Source organism: Narcine bancroftii, chromosome 1, assembly GCF_036971445.1.
Source record: "Narcine bancroftii isolate sNarBan1 chromosome 1, sNarBan1.hap1, whole genome shotgun sequence".
Lineage (NCBI taxonomy): Eukaryota > Metazoa > Chordata > Chondrichthyes > Torpediniformes > Narcinidae > Narcine > Narcine bancroftii.
In genome coordinates this window covers 251,904,080-251,924,340 of record NC_091469.1, presented here as the reverse complement: position 1 = coordinate 251,924,340, position 20,261 = coordinate 251,904,080, and the positions used below count along the sequence as shown (strand labels likewise).

At 44.6% G+C, this 20,261-nt stretch overlaps 2 protein-coding genes across 4 annotated transcripts in view; one reads left to right on the top strand and one right to left on the bottom strand.

Annotated features, from left to right (window-relative positions):
• Positions 1–11,155, top strand: part of nup160 (nucleoporin 160) — a 109,734-nt gene extending 98,579 nt beyond the window's left edge. For both annotated transcript variants that reach the window (XM_069895169.1, XM_069895162.1), the window contains 3 exons: positions 6,602–6,727; positions 9,530–9,634; positions 10,463–11,155. In XM_069895169.1, coding sequence (XP_069751270.1) covers positions 6,602–6,727; positions 9,530–9,634; positions 10,463–10,555 — 324 coding nt within the window. In that variant the 3' untranslated portion in view covers positions 10,556–11,155. The remainder of the gene's footprint in view (positions 1–6,601; positions 6,728–9,529; positions 9,635–10,462) is intronic.
• Positions 11,156–14,112: 2,957 nt separating this feature from the next.
• On the bottom strand, positions 14,113–19,968 carry LOC138741298 (CD59A glycoprotein-like). Of its 2 annotated transcripts, none has more exons than XM_069895145.1 (4): positions 19,857–19,968; positions 18,163–18,224; positions 16,168–16,272; positions 14,113–14,922 (listed from the first exon to the last, which is right to left on the bottom strand). In XM_069895145.1, the coding sequence occupies exons 1-4, from the start codon at positions 19,964–19,966 to the stop codon at positions 14,702–14,704; spliced, it is 498 nt and encodes a 165-aa protein (XP_069751246.1). In that variant the 5' UTR covers positions 19,967–19,968; the 3' UTR covers positions 14,113–14,701. The 2 variants fall into 2 exon arrangements, with proteins under 2 accessions (XP_069751246.1, XP_069751255.1); XM_069895154.1 differs by lacking the exon at positions 19,857–19,968 and adding an exon at positions 19,710–19,810.
• Positions 19,969–20,261: the final 293 nt, after the last annotated feature.

The window sequence follows — 20,261 nt, the reverse complement described above, 5'->3', positions numbered from 1 at the left end:
TTTACTATTTTTGGTACATAGTCGGCTAATCTGTTTGCTAATACTTTAGCTATTATCTTATAATCTGTGTTAAGTAAAGATATTGGTCTATATGATGCTGGTGCGAGTGGATCTTTCCCTGTCTTTGGTATTACTGTAATTATTGCTGTTTTACATGACTCTGGTAAGCTTTGTGTTTTATCAATCTGGTTGATTACTTCCAGAAGGGGAGGAATTAATAAATCTTTAAATGTTTTATAGAATTCTATTGGGAATCCATCCTCTCCTGGTGTTTTATTGTTCGGTAGTTTTTTTTATTATCTCTTGTATTTCTTCTATTTCAAATGGTTTTGTTAATTTATTTTGTTCCTCTGTTTGTAATTTCAGTAGTTCAATTTTAGTTAAAAATTCATCTATTTTATCTTCTTTCCTTTCGTTTTCAGTTTGATATAATTGTTTGAAAAATTCTCTGAAGTTTTCATTAATCTCCGTTGGATTATATGTGATTTGCTTGTCTTTTTTCCTTAATGCCAATACCATTCTCATAGTTTGTTCTGTCTTAAGCTGCCACGCTAGAATTTTGTGCATTTTTTCTCCTAGTTCACAATATTTCTGTTTTGTCTTCATTATGTTCTTCTCCATATTGTTTCATATTTTATTTTTGATGGAGATTAAACTCCATGCTACTTGTCTTTTATTTTTATCCCTTTTATTTTATTTTTTTATCTGCCAATTCTCTTTTAGTTGTGTCTTCCTTCATTGCTAATTCTTTTTCTATATTTGCTATTTCCCTTTCCAACGGTTCTGTTTCCTGGTTGTAGTCCTTCTTCATCTTAGTTACATAACTTATTATTTGCCCTCTGATGAACGCTTTCATTGCGTCCCATAGTATAAACTTATCTTTCACTGATTCCGTATTTATTTCAAAGTACATTTTAATTTGTCGTTCAATGAATTCTCTAAAATCCTGCCTTTTAAGTAGCATGGAGTTTAATCTCCATCTATACATTCTTGATGGGATGTCCTCTAACTCTATTGTTAATAACAGGGGTGAGTGGTCTGATAATAGTCTAGCTTTATATTTCTTTTTCCTAACTCTCTCTTGCATGTGAGCTGACAACAGGAATAGGTCTATTCTTGAGTATGTTTTATGTCTAGCCGAATAATATGAATATTCCTTTTCCTTTGGGTGTTGTTTCCTCCATATATCCAAAAGTTGCATTTCTTGCATCGATTTAATTATAAATTTGGTTACTTTGTTCTTTCTATTAATTTTTTTTCCAGTTTTATCCATGTTTGAATCAAAATTAAGATTGAAATCCCCTCCTATTAGTATGTTCCCTTGCGTGTCTGCTATCTTCAAAAAGATATCTTGCATAAATTTTTGATCTTCTTCGTTAGGTGAATATTGAGTAAATTCCAAAACTCTGAATATATCTGACATTTTATCATTACATATCTCCCTGCTGGATCTATTATTTCCTCTTCTATTTTGATTGGTACATTTTTACTGATTAATATAGCTACTCTTCTAGCTTTTAAATTATATGATGCTGCTGTTACATGTACTATCCAATCTCTCTTTAATTTCTTGTGTTCCACTTCAGGTCACTCTCTTAATTCCCTCCTTACTTCCTTTCTTCCCTTTCTTTCCCTTCTTAGTTCTTACCTATATTCTATTTTTTTTAATATATACATACAGACATACACACACACATATATACATATATATATATATATAGATATATATATATATATATATATATATATATACCTACTATCTGTTTTGTAGTTGTTCTGCAAATTTTCGTGCTTCCTCTGGATTCAAGAATAGTCTGTTTTGCTGCCCTGGAATAACTATTTTAAGTACCGCTGGGTACTTTAGCCTAAATTTATATCCTTTTTTCATTAGGATCGTTTTTCGTTTTTGCTGTATTAAACTCCTTCCTCTTCTTCAGGAGTTCAAAACTTAAATCTGGATTGAAAAAAATTTTTTGACCTTTGTATTCCAGTGGTTTTTTTGTCTTCTCTTATTTTCCTCATTGCTTTCTCCAATATATTTTCTCTTGTTGTATATCTTAGGAATTTTACTAGAATGGATCTTGGTTTTTGCTGTGGTTTGGTTTAGGGGCTAATGTTCTGTGTGCCCCTTCTATTTCCATTTCTTCCTGTAATTCTGGTCTTCCTAGGACCCTGGGGATCCATTCTTTTATAAATTCTCTCATATTCTTGCCTTCTTCATCTTCCTTAAGGCTCACTATCTTTATATTGTTTCTTCTATTATAATTTTCTATTATATCTATCTTCTGAGCTAACAGCTCCTGTGTCTCTTTAACTTTTTTATTAGATTCTTCTAATTTCTTTTTTAAGTCATCTCCTTCCATTTCTATGGCTGTTTCTCGTTCTTCCACCTTGTCTACTCTTTTTCCTATATCTGACATGATCATCTCTAATCTATTCATTTTTTCTTCTGTACTTTTTACTCTTTTTATTTCACTGAATTCTTGTGACTGCCATTCTCTTACTGATTCCATATATTCTTTAAAAAAAAAAGTATATCCATGTACTTGCCCTTCCCTTCTTCTTCCATTTCTCTGTGTTCTTTCTTACTCTTCTTCTTCTGAGTCCACTCCAGGATCTGTGTCCTTTACCTCTGTCTCTTCTGGTTTTCTTGTTGGGTTGTTTGTTTTATCTTGTTGAATATTTTTGGTCTTCTTATTTTTATTAGAAGTGTCTTGCTGCTGGTCTTCTTCCTCTGGGTTGGTCATCTGTTGTTTCTTTGATTTCTTTTTACTATCTTCTTTCTTGTTCTCATTATTTTCTATGTTCTCCTCTTGCTGCTTTGCTATGGTTGTCAATTTCAGCTGTGGAGATCGACTCCTCAGCTGGTCCCCCCTCCCGTCAGTGTTATTTTTGTCTTGCACGGTTGCGCACTTTTGTTTGGCTCCGTGAGCCATTTTTGTAGTCCCGAGTTCGGAGCTTCGTCTGACCTTAGGGAGCGGGCTTCTCTGTCCACGGCGGGCCTCCTCGTACAGGTAAGGCCTTCACCTTCTTCTTCCGACGTCATTTCTTCTTCTCTTCTTCCTGTTGCTTTTCTTTTTTCGCTGCCATTTTCTCCACACCTTTACTTTCACTTTATTTTGTTTTTTGTGTTTGTGCCTTTGTTTTTTCACTGTCTTTTTTTTACTTTTCCGGAGAGTGCTGAAGTTCCCCGATCGGCCACTACTCCATCACGTGACTCCTCCCAAGCACACATCCTTGAGGTCCACCTGTGTTGACCATCAGTGAGGTGGAGACGTTGTTTCCAATGAGCAAGTTAAGGATCTATTTGCAGAGGGGGCTTCAGAGACCCAGGGTTTGGAGCTTGTTGACCAGTACTGAGGGTATGATGGTGTTGAAAGCTGAGCTGTAGTTGTTGAAGAATAGCCTGGTGTATGTGTTGCTGTGAACGGGTGATCCAGAGCTGAGTGGAGAACCAGTGATTCTACATTCGCTGTTGATCTATTGTGACAGTAGGTGAATTTCAGTGGATCCAGATCTTGGGTATGAGTTCATTCTGGCCATGAACAATCTCTCAAAGCATTTCATTACAGTAGATGTGAGTGTTACTGGGTGATGGTCATTGAGGCAGCTCACCCTTCTCTTGATGATTGATGGCTTTTTGATGTGGAAACAGTGAGAGATTGAAAATGTCTGAACATCCCAGCGAATTTTCTGTAACCTGCCAGATATCCCTGCAAGTGTGCATGCATGAGTTTAAGGATTCTGAGAAGAACATCAAATAATTTGGCTAAAATGCAACCAGGCAAGAATTTGCATAGTATAATTGTGGGCAACTTTCTCTCTTGTGGAGAAAAAAGAACAAATAACAGCAGTTGTCCAGCAGACCGTTGAAACCTTCTACACCCTTCAGTATGATCATGGCTGATCTATGCGGGGACCCAGCCCCACCTCTGTGCCGGTCCCAGCACCCTCTATTCCTTGTATTCCTTGATGGGTCAGAGATCGAGATTGACCATCCTCCATATTCTTCCCTCTTCCTGCCTCCCCCCCCCCCCCCCCCCAACACCGAGAACCTTGTACATTTGAATAAGGTACCCTTCATCCCTGGGATTAGCCTACTTTGTTCTGCCTCCAATTCTACTCTCTCCTTTATTTAAGTTAAAGGGACCATATAGTATTTCCAGGTGAGATCTCAAACTCTTTCACTGTATCTTAGACTACATAATAATAAACAGTTCAATAATTCCATCCCCTTTGCAAAGAAGAACAAAATTTGACATTTAAATTTACTAATAATGATGGCAATTTGGCTTTCTTGACCTCCCAATAGTTCCAAGAGGGTGAAACCCACAAGTCTGCAGTTGAGTGCAATACACAAACATGTTGGAGAAACTCTGGTCCCACAGCATCTATAGGAAGTAAACGGTGACCAACGTTTTGGGCCTGGGGACTTCGTCAGATTTGAAGAGGATTAGCAGGTTCTTGGTCCGTCGACTGAAGAGCCTCCAGGCTCTTTTATGAAGTGTGGGATTGTCTGTCAATCATTTTTCCCTGTGTTGCTCAACAGTGAGGACAAAGGATTATTCATTAATGATTGAGGATAATTATAGCAGAGAGATTATGTTTTAGTTCTATTGGTGCAGGCCTTCCCCTTCCAGCACAATATTTGAAAGTAAATGCGATCCTGGAAGATGTTGTCCAAATGTCTGATATTCTGCCATGAGGATATGCAGCTCCAGATTCTGGAGGGGGTGATGAGAATATACTGAGCGATTCAGTGCTCTACCTGAATGCAGAGAGTACAAGGTTGGATTTGAAAGACATCCTTGGTCTCTGATCTTGCCACTAGGGATGACAGCTGTTGGTGTCACTGTTGACAGTTGACTGAAGTCCCACAGGGGTTAAAGGTGCACCTTAGCATATTATTGCATTGCAGAGGGATGCTGGATTGTTAGAGCTGGTCTTTCGATGGGGAGTTAAACTGAGATACTTTCACCAGTGGACACAATGCAAGTACCTCCCTTTTGGGGAAAAGCTCAGGGGTTGTGCTGATGTTGGACAGGTGTTCAAGAGTCCATTTCTAAATTGGGAGGAGACTCAACACTTGTCAGGAGGCAAGTAATGGACTTTGAGAAAATAAAGACAGACTTGATGAAACCTAATGCAGAGAAATTCAAGATGTGTTAGGGAGCTTGGCGATATGATGTCAAGCAAAAGAAGTTCTGGAATTGAGTGGTTTTTTGGAAGCATCAGGGCAGGTTGAGAAATTTGTTAATAGGCATGGAAAATCCTGGGCTGTATAAATAGGACAAATCATCGGCAACACGAAGGGTTGCATTTCCCGAAAACTGTTTTATAATGCAAAACCCTATTCTGCGTGAATTGCGTGAACAATTAGAGCGGCACATTCTGTTTGGATTTTTTCCTTTCATTGCTAATGTTAGTACTGCAGCTGCTCGTTCATGGAGGGAATGGCACTTAGAGATTGCCTGGTTAGTTTCTAAATCAAATCTCTTCAGTTATTTGGGGAGACAAGCAACTGGAGAGGCTGGAACAAGTTCCACAGCTTTAGCTATTGCTTGACATTTTTCTCCAGCAAAGGTTTATAAAATATAAACTTTTGCGTCCAGTGAAAATCCTATACAAGGTTGTTACAGCTTGCACTTAAACTTGCTGCCCCTGTTTCAGACATAATGAGGGTAAATAATACAGAAAATGCTTGTGGAAGAGAGAACAGCCACACAGCAAAATGAATGACTGTGCCAAAAATAAGCACAAATTTAAAAGGACAAATTTTGTTGTTGCTTCAGCATTTTGTGCTTGCTGATTTATTTTTTTCCTCCACATTCTGCAGAGGCAAATTTTATCCATCACTCTGGTTTGGCCAATGAGTGGTGAACTTCATAACAGGGAGTTCACAAAGATGGACTGGAGCTCACCTGCATTGAGTTCAGTTTTGAGCACCACACCTTCAGAAGGTTGCAAGTGCTATGAAGTGAGGCTGATGGGATTTACTGAGATGATTTGAGAAATGAGGCACTTTGTTATATGGCTGGACTGGAGAAACCTGGGGACATGGAAGGTGGTGGGCAGATTTGATGAGAAATAAGAGCGAGGAATTGTTCCTGTTTTCCTTTTTCCTTGCTCTGACACTGTTCAGTTCGCTGAGTTCTTTCAGTTCGCTGAGTTCTTCCAGCAGATTACATTTAGCTTTAGATCTCAGCATCTGTGGGCCCCTGTATGTCTTGAAATTCTTCTTGCTGGCAGAAGGATCAAACCAGTGCCAAGGGAGAGTCGGGGAGTAGTTCAAGTTTGGTGGCTCGATAGTCCAAACACTGCAGCCAGTATTGCTATATTCCAAGTGAGCCAGCCAATCCTTTAAAATTACTAAAAAGAATAATTTAATCATCACCTAGGTGCTTGTGAGAGCCATTGGTGCAGATTAATTCAAAAATATTACTTGATTAGAGAGGGATTGGCTCCAATTGAATCCAAATCTCCTGAGCTGACAGTGGATTAACTACAGGGGGTGCATGTGCACGTGTGCTTGACTGTTCATATGTGTTTCTGTGTGAGCAAGGGCACCAACTTTGAAGAGGTTTTTTTTGTCTTGATCTAGAAGGAGGATACAGCTGGGCTCCTGCGCCTATACCTGAACTATGACCTTTTGGAGGAGGCAGTGGAGCTGGTGCTGGAGTACATCAATGCATTAATGGGGAAGGGGCACCAGTACTTTGGTATTGAGGTGAGTGTGGAAAGTGCCTGTGGGATTGGCTGGGTGGTAGCTCTGGTGAATACCCTTCAGGACCAAAGTAAGATGGAACAGCTAGATGCAAACTAGTCATCCTCTCTGTAAACAAAAGAACCTTCCTCACCAGGTCCTTTCAGGCACCAGCTTGAAGTGACCCGTTCTGCTTCAGCTACTGTTCAGGACCCGACGTACTATTCAGTTTGCTCTCAAGAACCCGAACTCTTCTGCAGTGTTCCACCTGCAGTCCATCCCATTTAGCACCTGCTCTTATATCTGATGCCACCTCCATCCTTTCAATGTGTTTGTTTCATTGGACGAGGGAAAGTGCCCGTCGTTTGTTGAAGTCCATCCTCAATAGTAGTTTCCCCCTCTCACCATATCCTGTGGAGCAGAGAGGTCTGCGGCAGATCCGGGGAATGAGCACCCTGACAAACTTGGCCTTGAGGTGCCTGAGCACAGTTGCTGTAATGCAACAGGGGACAGCGGGCAGGCAGGTTAAGTGACGAGTCCAGGAACCCTGTACAAGTTCATCATCTGACTGTACATGAACAACCAGACCCAACAGCCTTTCACTGGACCACGCCCTCGCACACATGTGCAAACCTGCGGGAAGAAGCCATTTCCTAGCCTGGTTTTGATGCATCTCCACAAACCCACAATACTGACACCACAGAACACACCCTCAGCCTATGGCCTTATCTGAGAGCTTTATCATGGGAAAGGAACCCCGCTCTGTGTGCAGGTGCACCTTGTATCCTGGCCTTCCGCTGCCTTCATTTTCCTCAGTGCAGCAGGATTATGTAGATCTTGAATCAGGAGGTAGGAGGGAAAGCTTATTAAGGGTTCATCAGAAAATAGAACAGTCTTTATTAATTACTGTCTGAACTAACATTCTAGTGGAATGTTGGGAATATAAAGCGTGAGAATGGCTGTGCATCCACCCGGTGTAACACCTCCCCTTTCTCCGTTTGAGCCAGACTTCTGTTCAGCCCACAGTTTGAGCCTGTAGTGACCCTTTGGCCCAACAGTCACCCTGGCCCAAGGCCTTTTGAGGGCATGGCTTTGTGAGCCCCAGGCTGCACATAACTCATTGAAAATTACTTTTCACTTGAATGGAATGATCAGCAAATCATCTGCAGGAAGAGTGTGGAGTAACTATATTTCCTTTACTCAATGCCACTCATTTCAAACCACAAATATTGCTACACACAGCCATGCAGCTCATTGCTAATTGAGTACTGACACCCTGCTGTGCTCTCTGCAGTAGGGTTGTCCAGACAGGCTGTAGATCCACTCTTTCTGTGACTGGTTCCATTTTAATTCAGCAGATACCAATTTTCCATCAAACTACTGCATAGAAACAGTCTGTTTGGCCCATCTAGTTTGGGTTGAACTATTATTCTGCCTAATCCCATTGAAAGGGCCTGTACATGTACCCCCTCTATACCCTTCCCATCCTTGTTCCTGTTCAAACAAGCCCAAGTTCATCACTTCAGCTGCGGTTCATTCCACACTCTCACTGCTCTCTGCATGAAGTTCTTCCCTAATATTCCCTTTAAACATCATGCCTTTCACCTATAATACATGTCCTCTCATTCTTGTCTCACCCAATTGGAGTGGAAAAGGTCTGCTTGCATTTAATTTATACTCCTCATAATTTTGTATACCTCTTGTTGCTTTCTCTCCCCATTTTCTTTACCATTAGCATAATCCTATTACAGCACCAGTGACATGGGTTCAAACACATCACTGTTAGTTTGTACATTTTTTCCATGGCCACTGGGTGTTTTGGTTTACTCCCACATTCCAAAGGGTTAATTGGCCGCACGGACTCGTGGCCTGTTACTGTGCTGCCAGTCAAAGTCGTGAAGGCAGGTTCCTCTAAGAAACACAGGGATTGGAGGAGGAGGGGAGGTTGTTTGGCACGGACAAGGTGGGCCTGGGGGCTGTTTCTGTGCTGTCAGACTCCTCAGGGACATTGTTTTCCCATGTCTTGGTGGGGAGAGAAAGCAACAAGAGGTATACAAAATTATGAGGGGTATAGATTAAATGCAAGCAGACCTTTTCCACTCAGATTGGGTGAGACAAGAATGAGAGGACATGTATTACAGGTGAAAGGCATGATGTTTAAAGGGAATATTAGGGAAGAACTTCATGCAGAGAGCAGTGAGAGTGTGGAATGAACCGCAGCTGAAGTGATGAACTTGGGCTTGTTTGGACAGGAACAAGGATGGGAAGGGTATAGAGGGTACATGTACAGGCCCTTTCTCTTTACCAAGTTCTGACATCTCTTACCAAAATGTTTTCACTCCCATAACACAAGACAAGTTGGAACAAACATGTGGCTTCCCATTGAACTTCAGAAGCAGTTATAATGAGAGACTAGGAAAACTCCTTTTCAGTATAGGAGCTTGAGAGGAGATCTTATTAAGCTATTAAAATCATGAGGGACATGGGCAAGATGAATAGAGACAGTCTTTTTCTTAGAGTAGAAGAATCTAAGACGAAAGGGCATAAATACAAGGCGACAGGATGGGATTTGCAAGGAATGTGAGGGGACAGTCCTTCACTTCTCAGAACGTGGTGGACACATGAAACAAGCTGCCAGTCAAAGTCGTGAAGGCAGGTTCCCCTAAGAAACACAGGGATTGGAGGAGGAGGGGAGGTTGTTTGGCACGGACAAGGTGGGCCTGGGGGCTGTTTCTGTGCTGTCAGACTCCTCGGGGACATTGTTTTCCCATGTCTTGGTGCCATATCCTTTTATGTGAAGATTAACGAACTAAACTCCTGTTGCAGAGGCCGCTATCGGCCACAGCACCTCCTGTTTGGCTTCCTTACACTGCCATCGACCAGTTACTACGGGCACTTGGAGAGAACCAGAGCAACACGAAGAGCGTGAGGGTGAGTGCATCAGATTGTCTGCCGTGAAGGGCAGTGAGCAGTCGTGTCTGGCAGGGAAGTGGCAGCCCAAGAAATCTCCCAAGCTTTGCTTTCTTTCAAGGCCCTCTGACTGTACCCTTCCTCTTTCATCATTTTAAATTGAACTTCTTAGCTGGTCTGTCTTTGGCCTCCACTGTCATAGTGAGGCCAAAGGCAGATTGGAACAGCATCCCACCTATTTCAGGAAAAAACTTCTTCCTCTGGCCCTTTCTCGATTTACCCTGCTGCACATCCCCTTCTCGCCCGGGCCCCTTCTCTCTCAGCCACAGTTATAGTGTCTTTCCACTCCCACATCTCTGTCTGTCTGTGTGGTCCACACACTTCTACCACTGGGTCCTTTCCCCCTATTAACCATATAACAATTATAGTACAGCAACATGCCATATCGGCCCTTTTAGTCTGCACCGATTATTGTTCCCAACTGCTTCCAGTCATCAGATTCCTTCAGATTCCATAATCTGCAGCCCCCACCTGGGCCTCCCCTCCTGCCTGTTCTTCCTCGCCCAACCACACCCCCTCTGGCCCTCATGCCCTCACCCCCTCCCCATGCCTCATTACTTTGACTGCTTCCCCTTCATACTTCCAGTCCAGCTGTGGGGTCTCAACCCAAAACATTGACTGTCCATTTCCTTCCACTGATGAGAGTTCCTCCAGCTGTTAGTTTCTGGCTCTCTGTCTAACTTCCCTGAGAGTTTGCATCCAGTACTCACCTGGTTCATTGATGGTTTGCTGAGGGCTGCTTTCTGCAAATGTTGACAATGTAACGAGGGTCCACCTTTTTGCCCTCAGCTGCACGAGGAGCTGCAAGTGAAGCTAGAGGATTACCACCAACAAGTGGATCAGGCCACCCGTGACATGACCAGCTACCGCAGGCAGCAGTAGTTCTTCAACAGCCGTCACCCCCCAGGCTGGGTAGTGAACAATGGCCATAGGCATCCTGGAGGTGAGCCTGCACTGCCTTCTCTCGATGACCTGTCTGCCTGCTGTGCAGAATCATCACACTTCCTGCCATTATTTCCTCTTTAAATAGCGTCTGGCTGGCCAGCCTGTGTGGTTTGACCACCTTCCAGTGCTCCATAGGAGGGCAGCAGTACTTCAGTACAGACTCCGTCGCTGGGCTGGGAGCACTCTGAGCTCTGACTGCGGGACAGATAGTTCCCTGTGACTTGGGGAAGGGGGTTTCCAGGCAGTGGTAGAGGAATAATGGAATTAAAAGATAGGGAAGCTTCCAGGACCATATTGTGTCTGTAATCAGGGGTGGACCCTGGAGCCCTCAGTCTCTTAACCTATTGGCAGAAGGTGATCTGCGTGACTCTTATCTGTAATAAAGTTAAGGTGATAAATGCAATGTTGATCTCCAGAGCTCTCTTGACTGACAATGACTTTTTTCTACTGTACATGATTTCTGAAGATTTGCCTTTTTGAGGTTTTTATTTATTGGATATTTTTTCCAATCACATTTAATAAAATAAGCACATTATACTTGTTTCTCGCTTACATTGTTTCCATGGAAAAGCTGGAGATGAAATAGAAGTGGCTGTTTCTTCACACTGGTAACTGTGGGCAAGGAAACATTGTGGGGGTGGGGGGGGTGAGGGTGTGGAGGAGGTAGTTGCTGCAAGGTTTGAGCAGTGAGGAACCTTGTCCAGAACCTGCAGGGACTAGATCCTCTTGGGCATAGCTGGGTGATCGATGTAACCTCCTTGGTTCAGTCCATGATGCCAGTCTAGACACCTGCCTGCATAAAAGTGATATCCCCGCCTCCTCTGTGTAAATGCCTGCTAAATGTTGGTCTTGTATCTGCTTCTACCAGCTTCCCTGGTGCTCACTATTCTGCCCCCACCCACCTTGAACCTCTGCTTCTACTATTGGACTCTTCTATCCTGGGGAAAAGACTGAAATCTACCCTATTGTGCATCATAATTTTTTCCTCTCAAGTTTGTCCAACCACTTTACAGTTTCACAGTCCCCGTGTTTACCATCCACACAGCATCCTGGTAAACCTCTTTGCAACCTCTCCAGTCTCCACACCCTTTGTCATGCAAGTGCACACCATTCTCTAAATACAAGAACTTGGTGGAAAAGGTCCAAGGAACACTGAAGGTGGTAGCGTTGGTAGATAAAATATCTTCATTACCTGGGTGTTGTGAGTGAGGAAGCAGTTTGGTAGGTCGCAAAGGCAGTTTTGATGTAGGGAAGGATTTTATTTACAAAAGTCAAGTGTGGGAAAATGGTAACTGATTCAGAGCACACACACAATGAAATGAATTGGTACATACAGTGATCAGGGAAAAATCATTATGATACCCCACCATCCCTCGACTCAGTGCAGCTCTATGCTACAAGGGACACTAATTAAACGCTCCCAACCCTTTTAACAGTGCACATCCTACCAACAGTTTCTCCAGTACCCTTCCACATTTCTAGGCCTGGAGTGAAGAAGGGTGGTTCCAAGCTGGCAAAGAAGGAGGACAAAGGGCACATGGCACTTTTATAGTGCTGGAGGGTCAAGCCCACATCATTTACTGGGGGCCAGTAGCTCAGTGGCAGGATTTGCCTTTTTGAGGTTTTTATTTATTGGATATTTTTTCCTGCCAAGTACAGGCAGGCTGGATGGAGAGTGCAGTCCAGGTAATTTACATGTGTCCAACAGCAAGGTGTTCACTAATGAGGGGGTGGAACCAAACCTTGATTAGCAGCTGGTGTGTCCTCCGACTAGGTGGGGAGGGGGCAGTGCTGAAACATGACAGCCACAATCCTTCCCAATACATTGGGGTGTAGAATACAAGACCAGAAAAGGTATGGTATATCTTTAGAACCTATTGGATAAGCCATGGATAGGATATTGTGTCCTGGTCACCACACTGCTGGAGAGAATGCAGAGGAGATGACCTGGGGGAGAGCATTTCAGTTATGGCTGGGTTTGTTCTTTATTGTGGAAGGGGCTAAGGGGGTCCTGAGAGATGTACGAGGACTTGGAAACAGTTGCTTGCAGGAGTGTTTTCCCCAGAGCAAGGTATTGAAAACTTGCCAGATGTTTAGGGCAAGGCCCAAATATTTGGAGGGGATCAGAAGGACATTTTGTACCCATGTAGATCAGGAGTTTGTTGTGGGTCAGGGACGTTCTGACAGCCTCCAAGGAGAGATCAGATCCATATCCCACTAAACTTAAATTTAAACATACAGCACAGTAACCGCCCTTTTGGCCCAAAATCCCCAATTAACCTACAACCCCTGTACATTTTTTTGAAGGGTGGGAGGAAACCATGTAGACACAAGAACATACAAACTGTTTGGACAGTTTGAACGCAGGTCACTGGTACTGTAATAGCTTTGCCCAACTATTCTGCATGGAAAAGGCTGCCTATTGGGTCCTTTTAAATATTTCCCCTCTCCTTGTATATCTGCCCTCCAGTTTTAGGCTACCCTACTGTGGAGTAAAAGACCATCTACTCAATCTTTGCCCCATACAATTTTTCTACACCTCTAAAATCACCTCCAGGCCTTCATACATGGGGTAACAGTCCCAGCTTGTCCAGTATCTCATTGTAACTCCAGCCTTAGTTCCAATATCCTAATGAGTTTTTTTCTGCAGCTTCATCGCCGCTTCCTTGTAGCATGGTAATTACTCCATGCAGTCTCACCAACATCTTGTACAGGTGCAACATAATGTCCAACTAACAAAAACAGCTGCACTAGCCCATCCACTTGTGCTGCTGTGTTCACAGAATTACCTATCTGTCACACCCTGAGGAAGGACTCCAGCCTGAAATGTAACATATCTTGCCTTCTATGGACACTACGAGACCTGATAGGTTCCTCCAGCAATTTGTTTTTACTTCAGTCAGTGTTTGCAGACTTTTGTGTTGTACTACATATCTGTCCCTCTATTCTGTACACTCCACATGGCCCCTTTTATTATGTAAACCTTGCCCTGCTTTAACTTCATATGGTGCAACACCTGTTATCTTGATCAGCACTTTCCCAGTTAATCTAGATTCCGTTGTAATCTTAGGAAGTAAAGGGTAACCAATGCTTTGGGCCTGATGAAAGGCTCAGGCTGAAATGTTGGTAACCCTTTACTTTCTGTGGATGCTGCATGACCTGCTGAGTTTCTCCAGCATGTTTGTGTATTGCACTCAATCCTGGCATGTAGAGATTTTTTTAACTCTGCTGTAATATTAGATAACCTTCTTCATTGTCAGCTATGGCACCACTTTTGGTGTCATTTGCAAAGCTATCAGTGACTAAAGTTAGAGGAAGTGCAGATCCTCTGCCCAAGGTAGCTCACAAAAGCCTGTTTTTGAGCTCTTCCATTCAGTGGGTGTCATCGTGGACAGGGCAAACGTGGTTCTACCTTGCGTAGGCTCTTCGCCTTCCACAAACCAACAATTCTGATGACCCCCTTCAGTTTCAATAACCACACAGGAAAACCCTGCTCTTCCCCAGAAAAGCTTTTATTTATAACTGATATCATTGCAAAATACCAAGTACAAAGGCTTCAGCAAAAAATATTCATGATGTACACATCTGTACCCTATCTGTCAAAATACTAAGTAACGAAGCTATGATTAACTACTACTGCTTATTCTGATGCATTACACAGAATCAGGACAAATTCAGCCAATGAGAAGCAGTGTCTCAATCTGTCCTTTGCAGCTATTAGCTGAGACAGCTGTGGACTGTGTTAGTTAAATAGATGGGGCAGTTAAACATCAGTGTGGCCCAAATGGCAACCTGTGCTTGTTGCCACAGTGGCAGCAAGCAGTGCAATACTCCTGAACAATATGGTTGCTGTTGAGATTAATCTCTGGTGTGCTGGTTTGAGAAGCTGTCAAATGCAGGGGAGTAGGGTGACAGCAGATCCACAAGTCCCAGCAGGACATCACCTCCCCTGCTTTGGAAGGGAGATAGGAGCAAGTCAGGTGAGAAAATGATGATGATACAAGGCTGCTCGGGGCATTCATGACCATTCTTCCTTGGTAGTAAACGTAAAGAGGAAAGGTTACAGACGGAGAACAAAGGTTTTCAGCTTTTAAACCAGCAAACATACAGAGTGGCAAAAGCAGAGAGCAGCCCCAAGAAGAAGGGGTGAATGGTCGGTCCTGGTCCAACGCTGCTCTTAGAGTTGCAGAGATCCCAGCTGCAGCATGTGAACTTCAGCCCCGTGTCAATGTTGAATGCCTTCTCTAGGGCCTTGACATCACAATTGGAGTCACTCCAGCAGCGCCGGATAATGTTCTGGGTTTCTGGGGACAAGAAGAAAGTTGATGAACAAGTGGATGGTGGAACCAACTGGACTGTGTGGCGAGTAAAGATCGGGTGAGGTTGGCTGGCTTAGATGACGTGGATGGTGGGGGTCTAGGAGGTGAGGGGCCAGGGAGGGAGAGACCGGGATTTCACACTGCTGAGGGAGAGGCAGTGAGGGCAGGACCCAAATCAAAGCCTTCACTGAAAGTGGCCACATTACGGGAGATAGGATGGTAAAGAAAGCGTATGGTACGCTTGTTTTTCAGCGAGGTCATGATGCAGCAACAAAACTTTGGTTGGGCTGCACTTGGAATACTGCAATGCTGGTTGTCCCACATCAGGAAGAAGGGGGACAAGAGGTAAATAGGGATGTTGCCTGGTTTAGTGGGTATGAGTAGTGATGAGAGATTGGACAATGAGTTTTCTCTGGAGTGTCGGAGGCTGAAGAGAGGCTTGATAGGTGTATAAACCATGAGAGGTGTTAATCAGATGAACAGTCAGAATCTCTTCCCCAGGGTAAGAGCATCATGCTTCATTGTTTTTGTGTTTTAGGCAAGGAGGAAGTTTAATGGACAAATACTTTACACAGAGTTTTGGCTGCTGAGACTAGGCTGCCCAGGGCAGCAGTGGAACCAAATACAATGGTACCTGTAGTGTTTGAGGCTTCTCATGAATAAGGAGTGATCTATCAGGTGTAAGCAGCAGACTTTTAGTTTGATTTGGACATCAGACACGTGGGCTGAAGGGCCTGTATTGTTCTCTGTTTGAAGGACAATGGTGACCACAGTGGTCCCACCAACATGCCTTTTTTTCTGGTCTGTTACGCGATATTACTTAAAGTGGCCCAACTCAACACACAGCCGACTTACAAATCTCCAGCATACCCATCAGCAGCCATCAAGCACTGCTGGGGAAACTATCCAAAGTGGGACCTCTACTTATCAAGGAGAGTGGTGAGCAGATATTTCACTAATCCCACATCCAATGCCTCACCCTATGACCCTCAAGGGACTGCCTCCTGCCTGGAGCAGGTGGAAGGAGTTCAGAAGGCTGTGTGGAGAGCAGTCAGATCAGTTGTGAAGGCAGGAGTTTATGGCTTTGAATTTGGGAAGAATCCAAATCCAAGGAAGGGAGAGGGAGGAGCATTATAAAGTGGAATTGGCCGTTTCCTTTCAGGTTCCCCAATATTCTATGCAGAGGCACAGCATCCAACCAGTGGAGTAGATACACCCTGAAATACACACTAGAAAAGGTGACATTCAAGCAGGCATTCTGGCCATCAATACAGGACTTCTGTTCGCACAGGGAATCTTCTTCTCTTTCACACACGTAGCATTTTAGGGAAGATCCTAGTGAACAGAGAGAAAAGACAGATTTACTGAGGGTGTATATGCACACACCATTCACACGAGATACACTGTCCTATTCAGAGGATTTATACTGTCAGGAAACAAACTGTGCTCTGGGTACAGATACAAGCCTACCTGCAGAGGGTGTAGTCACCAGATATAACCATTCCCCAGAGGATCCATACTGTCTCAGTTTACAACTCCTAGCTGCAGTGGATTCATGTTCACCAAATTGATTCGAGAAATGAACAGGTTATCTTAAGATTGAATAGACTGGGGACCATACTCATTCCACCCTCATTGAAGGATGAGGGTGGAATTTTTTTATAGACAAAATTATGAAAGGGATAGATAAGAGAAGGGAGGTGGTTTTATGACAGATTATGTTGTATTTTATATGGTATATAGATATGTTTTAAAGGAGATAAATTGTTGCAGGTTTTTTTTAAAGTGTAGGTCACATACAAACACCAAAACAGAACTCATTTAAAATACTTGAGCTCTGCTCAAGCCAGACAGACTGGCTCCAAGTGCCTTTACAAAAGCTTTGGGGAGGGCCTATAGAGGCTTCACAAATGGATTGTTGCTTTGGAAAGCAACAGATTAAAGAACTCTGAGGATAAGGTTCGGACCCACAGGCTGTCAGAGTGCAGGTTGCTGGTCTAAGGGGGTCATGTGGTTTTGCAAGAAGAGAGTCAAACAGGCTTTTCTCAGAGAGGGAGAGGGAATTGAGTTCCACAGTTCAGCAGCAGCTTGGACTGGAACAGGACAAGTTGACAAGCTTGTAGTAAAAGCACCATTTTGAAGACTGATTGTGAGTGCTTAGATCAGCCTGGTCAAAGCACTTGTGGTCGATACAAGAGGAGAGGACTGGCTGTCTAATGTTTCACTTGAAATAAGGGAAACAAAAAGGAACTCTGTGGTAACCTGAAAGAAAGGTTATCACCTGGAGAACCCTGATGGGCCAGGTTTCTTCGGCAAGACACTGACGTGGCTGATTAGAAGGGATCAGTTTGTGTCCAGCGAACAACAAATCTCAATCTGAAAACCGACAAGAACCTTCCTGAGCGTTAACTATTTACTTTTCAAGCACCAAAGCCTGGTGAAAGTCATAAATGTTAAATTCTGTGCACAGTATAAGAATTGCCTGCAACCAATGAACTTGGAGGAATGGAAGTGAAATTGGACTGTGAACCAAATAACCTTTCTGAATTTATATACACATTACATACATACATAGTAATAAGTTAAAGTTTGATCCTGTTTTCATGTTTAAAGATGATTAAAAACAACTAAATTTAAGTAACCATTTGTCTTGGTGAATTTCTGTTGCTGCTGGGTTTTGGGGTCCTCTGGGCTTGTAACATTTTCCTCATAGGTGAGATTAGATCTCAGGGACATAGTCTCAAGATTCAGAGGAGTTGATTTTAGACAGAGGAGGAGGAACTGTGATCTTCCCACAGATTAGTGAATCTATGGAATTTTGTGCCCAAGGAAGCAGTTGAGGCTGCCTCATTACATGTATTTAAGATAGAGATTTTTGAATAGGGGAAATTAAGAGTTATGGGGGAAACAGATCGATAAGTAGTGCTGAGTCCAATGCGAGATTAGCCATTATCTTAGTGAATGGTGGAGCAGATCTACTCCTCCTCCATTTTTTAAATTCCTGTACAAATTCCCAGCTCCAAGATTGTCCACACTATGTCCATGTACACCCACCTCTCCAAATGTATAGCTTAAAGCCCCAGCAGATCTCAAGGGTTGGGAAACCAATGTATTGGCACACTGTATAGTACATAGTGCATTCATACTGGGTCAGACTATCTCTAGGTACACATGTTGCTTATGTTCTACGCACATCTCAGACCAATCAAGTGCAAGAAAACTCACCAAGCACAAAGCAGAGTGAGAGTAGGAGACACACCAAGCTGTTTTCCATGGCTTTTGCACACCTAAACAAAAGGAAGATGTCAGTATGCATTTGACAGTCCTCTGTCTCCGATGCATGGATACTTCCCAGTATTGTTGCAGTCTTGCCATCACTAATGCAATTATGGAAAGTGACCACCAGCAACCTATCAGTTTCCAAAAGTACTGTCCTCTCCTTCCCTTACCACAGATGATAGTGGAAGAAATGGCTCTACTCATCATAGAAGGCCATCCTCTTTCCATGCTTTTGAATAAAGTAATTCCTGTTAATTCCATCTCAATAAATGAGGGTGGGCAGGGGAGACAAGGGCAACAGGGTGGTGTGTAGGATTAGCAGTGTACAAGGTGAATGGTGTCAGGATTGGGGTTGTTAACATAGTGTAGCCAATCCTTGCCAAGGTCAAGTTTAATCTAGAGTAAATCAGCATTAAGGAGTGGAGACACCGAAAGATAAGGCTTTCACAGAACAATCAGATTTTCTATTTCAGGATAAAATTAAGCGCACTGGAGCAAGACGTTCAAAAACTTGGTGAATTGTGGAATCCATGACAGGAAATAACATCTGACAGCAATTTAGTGCAACAAAAATTACACCAACAGAGATTGATAGAGGTTTGCAAGAGCTGATGAGATCCGTTTTTAATATTAACAATTGGGTTGGTGTTTATTAAAAGAATTGTCTGACCACGGGATTTAGTTAAAAGCAGGAACAGGAAAATACAGCCAGAACAACAGTTATAGTACAATTTTGTCTTTTAAACTACTGCCACTGCGAGCATCTCTGACGGAAATATTCCCATTAGGAACCTCTAACAATCAAAGAAACCTCGACATTTCATGATTCTCTTCCGACCATTGAAATGACGGGGTCTACACAATGTGCCGGAGCAGGCGCCTGTGGATTCCGGCGTTGGCAATGGGACGGAGAGCACGGTGGGGCCAGGCGCCAACCCCATTCCTGACACTGCTGACATTCGCCCAGACTGATCGGCCACCCGGCCCTGGGTCGGGGAGGGACACCCAGCCACCCACCCACCCACCCGGCCTTGGGTCGGGGAGGGACACCCAGCCACCCACCCACCCACCCGGCCTTGGGTCGGTCCTGAGTCGGGGAGGGACACCCAGTCACCCGCCCGGCCCTGGGTCGGTCCTGAGTCGGGGAGGGACACCCAGCCACCCGGTCCTGGATCGGGGAGGGACACCCAATCACCCACCCGGCCCTGGGTTGGTCCTGAGTCGGGGAGGGACACCCAGTCACCCGGTCCTGGATCGGGGAGGGACACCCAATCACCCACCCGGCCCTGGGTTGGTCCTGAGTCGGGGAGGGACACCCAGCCACCCGGTCCTGGATCGGGGAGGGACACCCAGTCACCCGCCCGGCGGGGACCGAGCCCCGGGCCCGCACCCGGGCTGGAGGACCCGTCGCCGCCGCAGCACGCTCCCCTCCCCTTCCCTTCCACTGTGCCAGGCCCCGCCACCCACAGATCACGGCCAGCCGACCAGCTCACCGGTCTGCCCGTCGCTTCCCGTGCCTCGCGATGCAATGACAACTCCTTCCCCGGCAACAGAGGAGGCGCGGCTCGGTCCGGGGCCGCCCATACAGATCCCGTGACACGGTCCCCCCACCCCGCCATGGATATTAACCCAGGACTCACCCGACAACAGCGCCACACAGCGTCCCCCTGCGCCCACAGCGCCTCGTATCATTCTCCGCCGCAGTGCGCCCGTCCGCCAACCGCGACCTCCCACCACTGCGCCGCCTCATGGACTTCCGTCGACCCTGCAGCCTCAGCCCACTCCACCGAGAGCGCCCTCTGCGGCGTGGATTCCACCGGCCGCTGCGCCTCCTCTGAAGAAGGGGTCCGGTAGCGTGGTCCGCTGCCTGCTTACCGGAGACTGTGACCGGCCTCGTCCCTGGCCCCTTCTCCCTTGCGCATGGTGAATTTGGGGAAGAATGGGGCTATGGTCTCATCGAAATCCGCAGTTCGGAAAGAGGCCCTTCAGCCCATGCTCACCAAGCTTCTTTTCCATTTTCGTGCATTTGGATGAGAGCAGATGTA

What these genes read in the sequence shown, in the direction of transcription:
- LOC138741298 (XM_069895145.1), bottom strand. Translation starts at nt 19,966, where the DNA reads ATGAGGCGGCGCAGTGGTGGGAGGTCGCGGTTGGCGGACGGGCGCACT. An exon ending in CTGTGTGGCGCTGTTGTCGG is followed by an intron (nt 18,225 to 19,856) that starts GTGAGTCCTGGG and finishes CCTTTTGTTTAG; the next exon opens with GTGTGCAAAAGCCATGGAAA. An exon ending in CTCACTCTGCTTTGTGCTTG is followed by an intron (nt 16,273 to 18,162) that starts GTGAGTTTTCTT and finishes TCTGTTCACTAG; the next exon opens with GATCTTCCCTAAAATGCTAC.